The sequence below is a fragment of the Hetaerina americana genome, unplaced genomic scaffold, assembly GCF_022747635.1.
Source record: "Hetaerina americana unplaced genomic scaffold, ioHetAmer1.1.p SCAF_1, whole genome shotgun sequence".
In the NCBI taxonomy this organism is placed as follows: domain Eukaryota; kingdom Metazoa; phylum Arthropoda; class Insecta; order Odonata; family Calopterygidae; genus Hetaerina; species Hetaerina americana.
The window spans coordinates 20,473,016-20,486,961 of NW_027286069.1; the positions used below are offsets into that span (position 1 = coordinate 20,473,016).

At 37.7% G+C, this 13,946-nt stretch overlaps 1 protein-coding gene across 1 annotated transcript; it reads right to left on the reverse strand.

Annotated features, from left to right (window-relative positions):
- Nucleotides 1-12,031: 12,031 nt before the first annotated feature.
- Nucleotides 12,032-13,667, reverse strand: LOC139700436 (vitelline membrane-like protein). The gene is made up of 2 exons (XM_071599040.1): nucleotides 13,608-13,667; nucleotides 12,032-13,049 (listed from the first exon to the last, which is right to left on the reverse strand). The coding sequence occupies exons 1-2, from the start codon at nucleotides 13,620-13,622 to the stop codon at nucleotides 12,396-12,398; spliced, it is 669 nt and encodes a 222-aa protein (XP_071455141.1). The 5' UTR covers nucleotides 13,623-13,667; the 3' UTR covers nucleotides 12,032-12,395.
- Nucleotides 13,668-13,946: the final 279 nt, after the last annotated feature.

Consider the following 13,946-nt stretch of genomic DNA (forward strand, 5'->3'; position numbering starts at 1 on the left):
ATGTTCATAGGTAATGCGAAGACTAGAAGTATTTTTTGTTGTAACCCAAATTATTTCTTCTTATTTCTATGAATCGATTTCCATGAATTTTGCTGACGTTAGGAAATTAAATAAAATATGTTATAGTTTTCTGAGCAAAAAATATATTCCGGAGTTATAAAATTTGAATTCAAAACCTACAGATATGTTTAAAATGCCCATACCAATCTTATTCTCTGGAACATTTTCATTCAACGGAATGAAAGCGGATGATATTAGAGACGCTTGAATTGTGGTCATTTTGATATCCTTTAAAAAATATAACTCTCACCATAATAATTAATAACGCGTAAATATTGCAGTAACGTGTTAAAAAAGTGTCCCAAACGAGCAATAATAAAAAAATTGGAACGAATAATGCAAGTATATTAGCCAACGCAGATAATTAATTACCATGGAAAAATCTATATCTTACGCAAATATGTAAACGCCCTTCAAGCGTTTAACGGAAAGTAATGAAATCTAACTACTGCCGCAAGAGGTGTTTGTTCTTGACATTTAAGAACGCGTTTTGCAGTAGAGCTTAGGACTGACTTCAGTGCTACAGTTAATATTGCAAGGTTAACAGCCGACCAAACACGGACTACGCGTCCTTCCGCGTTTGAGAAATGAAGTTTTAAGCAAAAAGAATCCTTTGCACTTATTTTGTGCCATCTTCCCTTCCTTTGGACAGATCGAGGATGCCAAATTCAGCTTTTCTCATTCCTTCTGCTAATGATGCCTACTTTTCATTAATGCAGATGATAACACTCGTGGTGCTTGATCATGAGTGCAGTCAAACCTGTTGCTGTATTCATGTTAGTATTCATCAACTTTCAAGAGATAGAGACACATGCTATGTGGTGCAATGGAGCCTGATATGTCAATATGTAAATGAGTTCAAATGTCAGATTTTCCTAAGACCAACACTTAATGAATTAACATTTCAATTAATGTGTTAATTTGGATAGGATTTATGATATTTATATTTTTTAAAATGACAAATAAAGGCAAAATAATAAGATGACTATAACGAAATATAATTGGAGGATATGGAAAAAAAATTAGATTGAGCAAAGTTTAAGAGCTATTCAATCCTAAGATTAAAAAGTGAGGAGCGAAAGAGGTTATCCAACAATCAGAGGGAGGATTGAATATTGTGTAATAGAACAGTAAAATATATTCCCTCGAAGTAACATGGATAAAAGTCAGAAAATTATGTGACGACAAACCATGGATTTACATTGGGACACAGAAAATACGAAATTGGTGTGGAATATCTAGGAAATCTTGCATTAAAATAGAAAAAAAGTAATGAAAGGAAATTATTTTTTAAGGGCAATGTAATGATCGTGGTTTTTAAATTGAAAGTAATGAAGAGATATTTGCCCTCTTTGCTCTAATCTTATGCGGAGTGTTTCTGCCGAGATTACGTCGTCAGATTAATTATTAATTCATTGCAAATATTCGTAATTAAGTTAAATGAAATAAGTAGAGGTTTATGTTTCATTTAACATTCCGAAAAGTCAGTTAAAATATTTTAACAAAATATGAGAAAAAAATTCGAAAGAAAAAAATAGTATTAAGGAAAATAAGCAGGCTAAAGAGAACTACGCTATTGCTGCAGGTTAATTTGAAAAATAGCATGGAATAATGAGAATAGCTAAGACATCTTTCCTAGTGCTGAGGGGACTGCATGTGTCGGGAGGATATTTTGTAATTGAAGTGCACGGATAATTGCAGTGGAAGTAAACAAAGAGTTGATTGAGTTGGATAGTTTTGCGGATGATAAAGGCATAGTTACGAAATTTATAGAATAATTAAAGTCGTTATGATAAACGCTTTGCTGTATGGACCCGAAATGATTGTTCTTGAGAATATTAAGAATATGAAAATATTAAGACTCTTAAGTCAAATATAATGCACTAAGAGACGAGGTAAGATGCACAAGATTTCAAAAAATCCTATTCAATGGAAAATATTGTATATCAAAGTATAACGTATAAATTTCATAATAGTTATTTAAACTTTATTGGTAAGCTATTAAGTAATAATGGAACGATTTTCAACAGGAATATTAAAATAAAAATATAGTATTTTACTCGTAGTCAACAGTGTTCTCAATAAGCTGCAAAAAAAGGCTATGTTCACGTAATTACAACGAAAGAATGTTTTTGCAAATGGAATCAATGGCTCAGATTAGGTTTTGTATGAATATGAAATTAATATGAAGTGTTTGAAAACTGCTCAGTCTAGAAAAAAAAGTGTCTAAGAAATACTGGATGAACTGGAGAGGATATTAAAGACCAGTGGTCATCCAAATCACTGTAATCCAAAATTAAGACAAAAAACTCAGTCATAACGTTTACTGGAACATTCTTGGAAATCTTCAATGTTTTTACGTCCAACATTGTGATCAAATTTTGATGGCATTTGACTTAACCAGAGAGATATTTTCGGATGAGTTGCACGAGCATGGATCTTTAAAATAGGACTGGAATTTTGCTAGTCTTAGCTGAGTTAATAATAGGCTAAACAAACTCAGCTGTTTTTTCAATAATTCACGGAAGAAATTGGTATGCGAGTACGAGGATCGTATCCTTATCAAAGTTTCGCAGGATTTTTATTCGTAAACGCTGTTAACACCAAAAATAATTATGAAAATTAGGAAACCTTGCAGCATGTCGCTAAACATATCTCGTAATTTAAATACCGGAAATCTCGATAAAGACACCTAAAGGAAAATCATATATTTTTCTCCATGGGCGAAATATACTTAATGCCGATGATGAGATGGTTTCATACGATCTATAAATTTGTAAAGGCGGGTGTGGTACCTACTGCAGAAACTCCACCGAATCTACATCTACAAAATACCCACCGACGGGGTTTTGGCACTACCCATAATTCCATGAATGAAAGTCCATACCTGAATGCATTGGAGCTAAGATACATAAACGCACATATGTACATGATTTTTTGCCACTGTATAGCATGTTTTAAAGTGTTCAACCAAAAAAATATGATTTTTCAAAGAAACGTATTCAAGTGGTTGGGTACAATTTTGTAATGACCGTGTAAAAGAATGAAGAGTTCTCGAATGTTTCTGTAACGGTATCTTTTATTTTTTCTCGGTGGTCAAAATCTACCAATATTATTCCGGGTCATAAGAATTTACGGTTCTCGGTGTCTATATTCTCGGTGTCACCAGCAAATTCGAATGGGCTGGATCTGTCTGTCAAAGGAAATATTATTTATCATCGGTGGTCAACCGTTTAAGTTAGATTTTGGATGGACACTGACATATCATAAATACACTTCCCCGCTCTGTCCAAAAGGACACAATCTGATGCCCCATACTACAATAACCCATTATTAAGTTTGTAACAGTATAATAAGAAGCGTTTTGTCCAGCATGTCTCTCTTTTTTCTCTCTACTTCTCTTGACCATCGTCCTTCCTTCTATCACAGTCTGCAGCATTTCATCGCCTATCAATATTTTCTACATCTGTGTTTCCTGCTTCTTTGTATTTATTTCTCACATTAATGTCCTCGCCTTCCCCAAAATGTCTAGTACACATGTATTCCTTTACCTCCTTTTCAATTATCCATTCTCTATGTTCACATCACAAAAGCATGCCATCTAAACTTATCATATCTACTTAACGATCATGGTTTCGCATCGTACAAAATAACTCTCTATATCAAAGGTTTCCCTCATCTTTTCTTAGTATCCTTACCCAAAGTAGCTGTCAACGTCCTCCTTATGTTAATGCTTCTTTACCTAATGAAATACGTTTTCTGATGTATCTAACACTTTGCCTATCATGCCGCAAAACACTTTCAAGATAGGTAAACTACACTATTTACTCTAGTTAGTACCCTCTTTTAACGTTTAACTTAGCCTTCTTACTTCTCGAAAACTTCATTACCTTCCCTTTTTGTAACAGATGGGTGACAAGATTGCTTAGATGTAGCGTGTCCGTCTTCCAACCAAGAGGCAAATGGTCAAAGACAAGGCTAAAGCAAAAATAAGTTTCCTTCCAAATTGGAAAAGAAATAGATCAAGGAAATTTAAACAGAATCAAAAAGCACTATATTGCCATTTTTAATTATTTAAGAATATGTCAAAATTATATTTGATATTTAATATTGATACTTAATACTTAAGTACCCTGCAAGCCACCGCTAGGGTGTGTAGCAGGGGGTGAATACATGCTAGACTAATTTTGACCCGAATATGATCCTACCGCTGTCGGAAAATGTTATTCTGATACCTTATTTTTCGTGGGAAAAATGACATCTGAAATATATCTGTTCTACACTTAATCTCTCTAACTTTATTAATATGATCTCTCCTATCGTAGTACGATGGGGGTGATAATACATTTTCATCGTCACTGCTTATGAGGTCCTTCCAATTTATGCAAGAGATTTAATCTGTAGCTTAACCTTCGCTCCGCAAGTGATTCCCAATCTGGCTCCTCTAATATTTTGGATACACTTTACAAATTTATCTCCTCTACGCTGCAAGTGATCCAATTCAGCAATCAATTCAATTTCGTTAGTATCACATATACTAGAAGCATATTCTAAATGAGGTCTATAACTATAACATTATTATTATAGAAATGTATCATTTTTCTTTGACCTTTTCAACACATTAACCCAGTATTCTTCTGATAAATCCTAATTATTGGTTAACTTTTCCACATTTTCCCCGTATTTGTTTCTCCTAGGAGAGGTTGTGAGTGAGGGTAGCATCTAAGTGTTTAATCGAGTGTACACATTCCATTTCGATGTTTCCAATACAGTAGGCGTTCGGGTATGAATTGTTATTTTTTCAAAAATTCATCACTACGCATTTGTATTAGTTTTATTCTAATTACCAAGGGTCGCATTATTGTTTCATAGCATTAGGTCATCTGATAAAACTGATGTGCCTTCAGGATTGGGGATATCACGGTAAACCATTGCATCATCGGAAAATAAACGTATCTCACTAAGAACAACGGAGTCAACGTCAATGGCGTTAGCATTAAGTAGGAATAAATAAGGTCCAATAACACTTCCTTGGGGAACATCTGAAGTGACTTCTACTGATTGAAGCAAAGCGACTACTACAACAGTATTATTGGATCAGTCACATGTTACTTAAGTGGTTTCTCAGCTTTAAATAGAACAAAATTCCTGGAGATTATCGGATATGAGAATCTGAACGTGGGATTGCCATAAGCGACCTATGTATAGCCAGTCTCGGCTAGGTGTAGCCTGCCCTTCTATAAAAAAAACACGCATAGGATAAAGGAGGAGCCGAAGAGTACACTGCAATGACACGAATAGAGACACCGAAAAAGAGTAAAACACAATCTCTCAGAGGAAGATATCTGGGAAGACATATGGTTGGCCCTCAAGGAAGCCATTGCCAAGAGGGCGTTCAATTGTCGAAGTGACGCTGGGCTGCTCGACCTTGAGAAATGAAACATTAGCATTCCTATAGGTTAGCCATAAATTTGGATGCTCATAGCATGTGTAGTAATGTTAAAAAAAATTGATTATACGAAGCTAATGGTTTCGTGATTTAACATAAAACGCCCTCCCATCGATTGCGTATGACTCATAATACCTAGGCTTTTACTTCTGCCATCGTTTTTTCTTACCCCACGGCGCCGCCGTTTGAATTACCGAAAATGGCGACGCACGAGTCCTTTTTTTCTCACATCAGTTGTTTGTGAAGATATTGCATTGTTCTTCCCGAAGCCATTATTAAGGCTATAGAATCTGCTCGCTTGTTTCGAATATTAATATTTCAACCTCAGGTCATTAACATCGAAACCTTGAACCTCGATCCCAATGGGAGACAATCCTCCTCTTCTGAGATTGGATCGCGGACGGAAACGTCTTAAAGATACTGGTTGATGCACGCCCTTTCATTTTTCTTAAGCCCTAAAGGCTTACTATTCAATCGTGGCAAAGTCACCGCAATCATTTCTCAGAAGCAATTTACGCCAGTTTGTCACAGCATCTTCAGGACGAGTAGTTCACGAAGCCTTCAGCTTTTTCCCTCGTATATTCACGTACGTATATGATAGTGGTTTATGACGACCTTGAAACGAGCCAGACAAAAGATGTGGGAAGATGAAGCGCAGGCTATTAACGCTGCGACGCGAAAATTTTAATGGAAACGGACAAAGGGGTTTCTTCCTTTCGGTTCACCGAAGGTCATTGCTCATGATGGAAATCTCAAGAGGGAACTCGAGCGTTAGAAAGAATGGAGGAATCGGAGAGGGTGGGGACAGATGGGTGACCCGCTCTATATAAGGGTTCCGGGTGTCCTCCACAGTGACAGCAGTCCGGCGTTGGTTTAATCCGACCACGTCACGCCCGTGTTCTGCCCACTCCGTTGTAACGTCCCCAAAAATGGCATGGCTTCGCTCCGGGCGGTCTTCAACTGTCCAAAGTAACACTTGACATATATAAAAAAAAATATAGATATATATATAAAAACAAATAAACAAATATATATATATATATATATATATATATATATATATATATATATATATATATATATATATATATATATATATATATATATATATATATATATATATATATATATATATATATATATATATATATATATATATATATATATACGTACACGTGCGTGTGTGTGTTTGTTTTTTCCCTCCTCTCCATTACTGTCATAATCGCTGATTCAATCGTCCATTGGATGGCATTCGGACCGTGAAAAGTATTTATTTTTTTATGAAGAGTCCGAGGAAAATTAGAGACGGTCGAAAGAGATGCAAAGTAAACACGAACAAGTAGAGCAAGTGGTTAATTTAAGGTTTCGGATAGTGGAGCGCCGTAACACGCTCCAGTCGCGCGTTTAAACGGCTTGTTTTTTTTCGTTTAATTCCGAGTCCCGAGTTCACAACGACTCTTTCGTGACGAGGAGGCAAGTTTTATGAGTCACTCTTATCCCACTCTAATGGGACCGAACGATGAGGTAATAAGTAAAAAAAAATATTTCGCCTGTTTACGACGCTGGATGCTTGAGTTTTATGAGATGTCGAGTAAATATAACTGTTTCAATAAACTTGACGAAACTTAGACTTCTCTTCGTGAAAGTTATGAATGTACATTTGAAAAAAATGATAATATTTGTGTTTTACAAAGTACTCCATAGCTTCTATAAGCTTCCTAATGTTAGATATGTAGCAGTTATTAGCTTCTAAAAGTTAAGTTCTGTCTGGATGAAAGTTCTGTTAGTACCTCAATTAAGCTTTTAATGACGTTAAATAGGCTCCAACAAGTATGTAACTCTTGTAATAAGCAATGAAATTATTTCTTTCGACTGCCATCTTTAATTTTTTTTTCTTTTCCGAACACCCCTGGTATTCCATGTGTCCCTTTCGGATACCGAGAAGTTACTCTAGGCTAACCATCAGTCTTCTGAGAAGTCGATCCACCAAAGTTGTTGCAACGTCCCGTAAGATTCGAACTTTGGGTCGTCCCTGCGACCTTTGGGTTAAGAGACAAGACGAGTGCATGACCCACCTGGCTAATCCTATGAAAATTACTACTTGATAAAAAATATTGACACGCACACACAGAGAAAAATCACCGGAGAAAGAATTGAAATGCCACCAAATTACGTGAATATAAATTACTATTATATAGTTGAACTCATTCTTATTTGAAACTTTTCACCATACTACAGAAAAAGTGTCTTCTACATTGGTACAATACGAGAAAGAGAGTCATAAAAAAATCTTAAAACATAATATTTCTGTCTCGTAATTGCTTGACTACACATGGTTTCTCTCTAGTTTTTTTGTCACATTTAGTTTCAATGATGTGTATTAGTAGTATTCCATGGTTTTTCAAGTTCACAGTTACCTCCAGAATAGCTATGGATGGCTATAACTGCTGCAAAGGCCTGTGGCGTCAATACTCGGTCATGGTTGAAGGGAATCTGTCACAGAATTAACACATTTTAGGAACCTACTAGTAACATTGCATTATGAAGTGCATTACCACTCGGACTTTCATCCGTCACTCAGAATTATTTATGTTTCATCTCTTAACTATTCAACAAACGAATGAGAGAACGTTCTTACTCTATAAAGCACGTAGCAATAGGGACCGCCATGATAATAAAATATTGTTTCACCGTACTGTTGCATCCTGGCGTTATGCTGCCAACTGTGAGCTACTTGTCAAACAATGTTTGTAGCTTCTGTGTACTAATAGGACCGACCGTAGCATAGTGTTACCGAATTTTTTGGTGCTTTTAAGGATTTCACCTAACATACCTTCGTAATAATAAATGAAATCGTCATTCAATTAAACATCACATTTAAGTACAATTTAAAAGGTTTAATGAATATTTGGCAATGTAACTCATCCATCGCTACAATGTAGCATAGCGCAGGCATGGAGAAAGTAAATAGGTTACTTCCTCCAGTGACGTGCGCCCAAGGAAACCCGAGTTGCATTCTCGCCATCTGATAATGACCATGGTGTCAAGGACATATTCCATCACCGGGTGGATCTAATAAATTATAAAAATTACAAAAATTCGCCTTTGTTATCCATATTTTTCCAAGATTCCTGTCAAATTTGTTGGTGTGTGTGTATATATATATATATATATATATATATATATATATATATATATATATATATATATATATATATATATATAACGATTGTACGGAAAAACTCACACGAGCGGCACAATAATGGGCTGACACAATATAACACAAATAGAAAAGAATAGACACATTTAAAAGAACACTCACACGGTAAATTGTTCGAGCTTAATTGAAAAGTTCGAACTTAATTCGAAGGTAATTGAAAGCTCGAACAATTTACCGTGTGAGTGTTCTTTTAAATGTGTCTATTCTTTTCTATTTGTGTTATATTGTGTCAGCCCATTATATATATATATATATATATATATATATATATATATATATATATATATATATATATATATATATACACACACACACATACATATCTAATTAAAATGGGCATTTTTTTATTTTATTCAATATACTATATTGGGGTTTATTCATGATGAAATCTATGTATAAAAATAATTTTTCCGTTGTTTCCTCCGGAAATAAATTATCATCCACCAAAATACTCACAGTGTACTACTAACTTTACCGCGATTATAAGGTTTTCATTACAGGAACACTCAAGAAACTCACCTCTGCATGTTCTTCATTAAATTTTCATTCTATTTGCACTCTAATTAGTGCGTGAAATATAATTAGAATGGAAATAGACTTAACTTTAAGCAAGGATGGCATAATTATGATCCTCCTAAGACTCCTCAGACTAAATTATTTTAACTATTAATGTTATATCAACCGTAAAGGGTAGGTTGTAATGGTCGTTTCGTTAAGAAATAATTCTGATTAAGTCCAAAATTTAATTACCACAAGAAAGACTTCCCCCTTGTCCTCTATGCTTGCCTAAAATATAATTCGTTCTAGTTTCAAGAGTTAATCAATTCGAGAACACAATTTCACATTGGTGAGACCGAAATTAGGTAATCGTTCAAGGATATTAATCGATGCTTTAAAGCAATCACCGCGGAATTCCCCAAACAGGGCTGTAATAAAGCAAATTATAATTAGCATGGCGTCGACCAAGGTCAAGTATGAAAATTATCAGGCTCCCACCTGATTCCGACCGGTGATTATAATAACGATCCGCGAAATCAGCCTCCATAAAGCCATGGAAGACACATGGAAGCACATAATGCAACCGCTTCCTTCCCCCCCCCCTCTGCCCGGCGACGGATGGCGTCCGCCACGAGAAGTCCCCAGCCTAGAGTGCTGCTGACCCCATTTCCTATTTCTATCGCCCCACCCCTCGAGAATGATGTATGGAATCGGTTTGTTGATTTATCCTATGCATCGTTCCTGCCACGACCGCGTGCATGTTGCATTCGCGCAGCCGCCGTGAATATCCTACAGCCGTGAATTACCGTCGATGGACGAGGAATTCCAATCAACTAACAGTGAGTGAATGCAGGTTTGATGGGCGTGCTCTTGGCCCACTTGAACGTGCTCATATGGAAAAATCTCACAATGCCGATGTTTTATGGGTGGAATATTTCGTCGATATTACTTCGTCGATACTCACATAAGATCCTAGTCGACTATTTCTCTCATGCATACATGGAGTTCAAGGGAGCATGAGGCATTCAAAGAAAACAATTCTTGAAAAAATATCAAATCATTATCTTTCTGCATTTCTTTTATTCTATGATATGTTTCAATGCGTGCATCTTACGGAGTAAATGATACTTTTTTTGTATATATCTTTAGAAAGTTGTGTTATCATAAATAATGTATATCTCAAGGATCAATAAATCTCCGCACACGCATTTGCTGATGCTTCAATATTTTAGCATACTCCAAAGGCCAATTACAGGAGAGATCAATCATCAATAGTGATCCAATTAAAAAAATACATTACCAAAGTATGAAGCATAAAAAGCTTGTATATAATGCCATGATTTCCAAATGACGCCATATATATATTTTTTCAATATCAACGAGAGTATTAAATGACAATAATATTCACAGAAATAATGAAATCAGCGTTTATTATTTATTAAAACGTTTTGTTCACGGGAGAAAAACGATTGAACTGCCCTTTTAAAGGTGCATACAGATGCCGCTTACTGTGGAAATAAATTACTATGCTACTGTAAAGTTACATAGGGTATTGTAAAAATCCTTTCCTTTCAGCCTTGCATAAACGAATCCGTCTATCTACCTGCCATTGACCCAAATAAAGATTGGTTAGAAATTCGTCAAAAATCGAAAGCTAGCGGTTCCATATTAAGTTGGAGGCACAAGAAAAGGGGAGACCTTGACATTTCTTAAGCCACGACAAGAATTTTAAATACGATATTTCCGCCGCAGAATTGGAATTTTTAGATGAAACAGTTTCCATGTTATCAGTGTTATTCTATCCATTTTGTTCCATGAAATAGATAGACATGGAACAGAGAGATACATGGATGTAGAATCTCTATTGCTGAAATCCAAAGAAGGTTAAATTTCACACTGGCTACACTTCCGCCTCTAAGGACCCTAACTGAAATCTATCACGGCCATGGCCTTCTACAATTGTTCCTCAGCCACGCCTATATAATGTAGCGGAGAGCGGGTCTTTAGTGTGTTTCAGCGGCCGTCAGATTCACACAGATAAGTCATTGTCTCCAGGCAAAAATATTACACCTATCGCTGGGTGTAGGCCATTTGTCCACCCCCTCAGTACGAAACAGAAAACCATAGATGAACGTTATCTTGCCCTTCAATCAAGTTGTAAATCTCGAGGGCATAGGAAGTATCCATTAGCCTTAAGTTCAACTATATGTGCTGTTAAACATTGCAATTTCATTAAATTTTTCCTGTTAGTAACGCCTGTGAACAAAATAAGTGTAAACTTGGTCACTACTGATTAACATGGCGGAGGCATAAAAGTTATTTTGGCTTGTATTTGTATACTTCAATAGAAGTGAGAGAAAATAAACCCGCAAAATCTCTATAATGTCCAAATAAAACATCGTAGAGTTCTTTCTATGAGGTAAAATCTCAAATATTGAATAAATTCAGTTTAGATTTTTTCAGGGTAAATAATTAAGATAAAAATCAGCGGTGAAAAATTAAAATCAGACATTTACGGTTCCTATATTCAATAAATGCATTAGGTGAGCATATGAAGGAGGAACTAAATAACATTTCATTAGGTTTCAAAATATTTACAAATATTCAGAAAGAATCCCTAAGGAAAATAAGAATTTAAGGAATGAATAATAAAGAAACATATCTTATTTTCATTTTAGTAACAAAATATTACGGCCATTCCATTGAAAAAAAATAAGATTTCCATAATGTCGCATAATATTGATACCAATGAAAGGCGAGAAAGATATTACAATAAAAATGAGACACAAATATATTTTTGAAACCTTTTATGGTTTTATTGATACGAGCACCAAAAATATTTTGGCCCAAGTTATATGCACATTTATAATTATGTGAATACATTCATGAGATGAGCATCACAGCAAAGCTTATGCATCAGCCACGAGCATCCATTGCACTTTTACAGAAATTAATTACAGAAATAATTAATGACGTGCATGTACAATGAATGGACACTCGTCTGCCAACATCGTCCCCTCTCGTGCGAGGTGAAATTCGTAGGTACGTGAGCGGGTGCGGTTCCTCAGGAGGACCGTCCCATCAGCCTTTTTTGTCACATCTTCTTTCTGCACATGGAGCGTCTTTGTAGATCCTCGTCCAAAAGGTATCGCCAGTGGTCGTCGAAATTTAATAGCAGTAGGGGTAGTTGGGGCAAACATGGGGGTCCACTCCGGCTGGGTACTGGGCTGCGGCGGGCTGTGCGGGTGCAGCTGCAGGAGCGGCCCAGTTGCTCTGAGGAGCGGCTGCGGCCCAGTTGTTCTGAGGAGCAGGTGCAGCCCAGTTGTTCTGGGGAGCGGGTGCGGCCCAGTTGCTCTGAGCACGCTGAGAGCCGGGCCAGTTACTGAGAGTCTGGACGGCCCAGTTGCTGTTGGGTGCGGCAGCGGGAGCAGCCCAGTTGTTCTGTGGTGCGGGTGCGGCCCAGTTGTTGGCGGGAGGTGGTGCCCTGTATTGCTGTGGAGCGGCGGGGACGTGGGCGGGGGTGGGTCCACAGTAGGGATAGTTGGGGCAGACACGGGAATCGACTCCGGCGGGGTAGGCGTCGGCGGCCCGGGGGACACCGCTTGAGGGTGGGGCGTATGAGGAGTAAGACTGGGCGGCGTATGGAGCAGAGTAAGGAGCGGCTTGTGGTACCTGGGCTTGCTGGGCAACGCTAGCAGCAAGAGCTACGTTGTCACAGTCGGGGTAATTGGGACAGGCATGAGGATCAACTCCGGCGGGGTACCTGGCGGCTTGAGGAGCTCCATTGCACAAGACGGCGAGTGTGCAGAAGATGAGGGCAACCTAGAAGGAAACAAATTTAGAAAATATTCTTATTAACTCTGAAAACAAAACTGAAAAGAATGTCGAAAAAAAACTCTCCCCTCCCTTTCTTCACGACAAAAATTAAATATCTTTGACGTTCCACCGAATTCGGGAAATGAACATTTTTTTCTTCCTTTCCCGTTGTCGAGCTGGATTTTTTCACATTCGGGAAATAAGTGAAGATTCAAATATTCTGTAACACTTCCATTTATCGGAAGCGAGATATCGTTTACGTGATTTTCACAATTTCTGTCGAAGAAAAACAAAAACTTCTGATCGAGAACAATACGGAAACTTCAACTCTGGGGAGAGGATGATCCCTGGCTCGTTGGAGACTTCAACGAGAGATGACCATGATGACTTTCAAATCCAAAGAATAGATGGGCCTCAATGTAGAAGACGCGAGAATATTTTTTTTTAACTTTCCTAATCTCTCTCTCTCCAGACGTTGAAATAGATAGAACTTTGAACAAGCGTCACCACTGCTAGTAATGATATCCCATTTTGTCCAGTGGCGTACGCCTCGGTTTCTCTTACCGATTTGGCGATCATGGCGACGGCTCGAAGGGACCTGCAACGTTGGCACTGTGGCTTGAAGCTCCGCTGATCTGCTGGCGAAAACGGACATCACACTCCGTTTTATAGTCGGGATCCAAGACTTGCCCCGCCCTCTCCAGCGTCTCCCCCTTCCCATCGATCACCTCGGCCGGTGACCATCGGGCCTCGAACCCTTAAGCGACACGTGGCCTCTAAATGGGCCGGAACCCCTCTTCCCCACCTCCCACCACAACCTTCCTCCCCAACCCTCCCTTCCGCTCCTCCACGCTCACGCCATCTTCCTCCGCCATCCCGCCTCTTCCTCACCGTGCCCTCTTC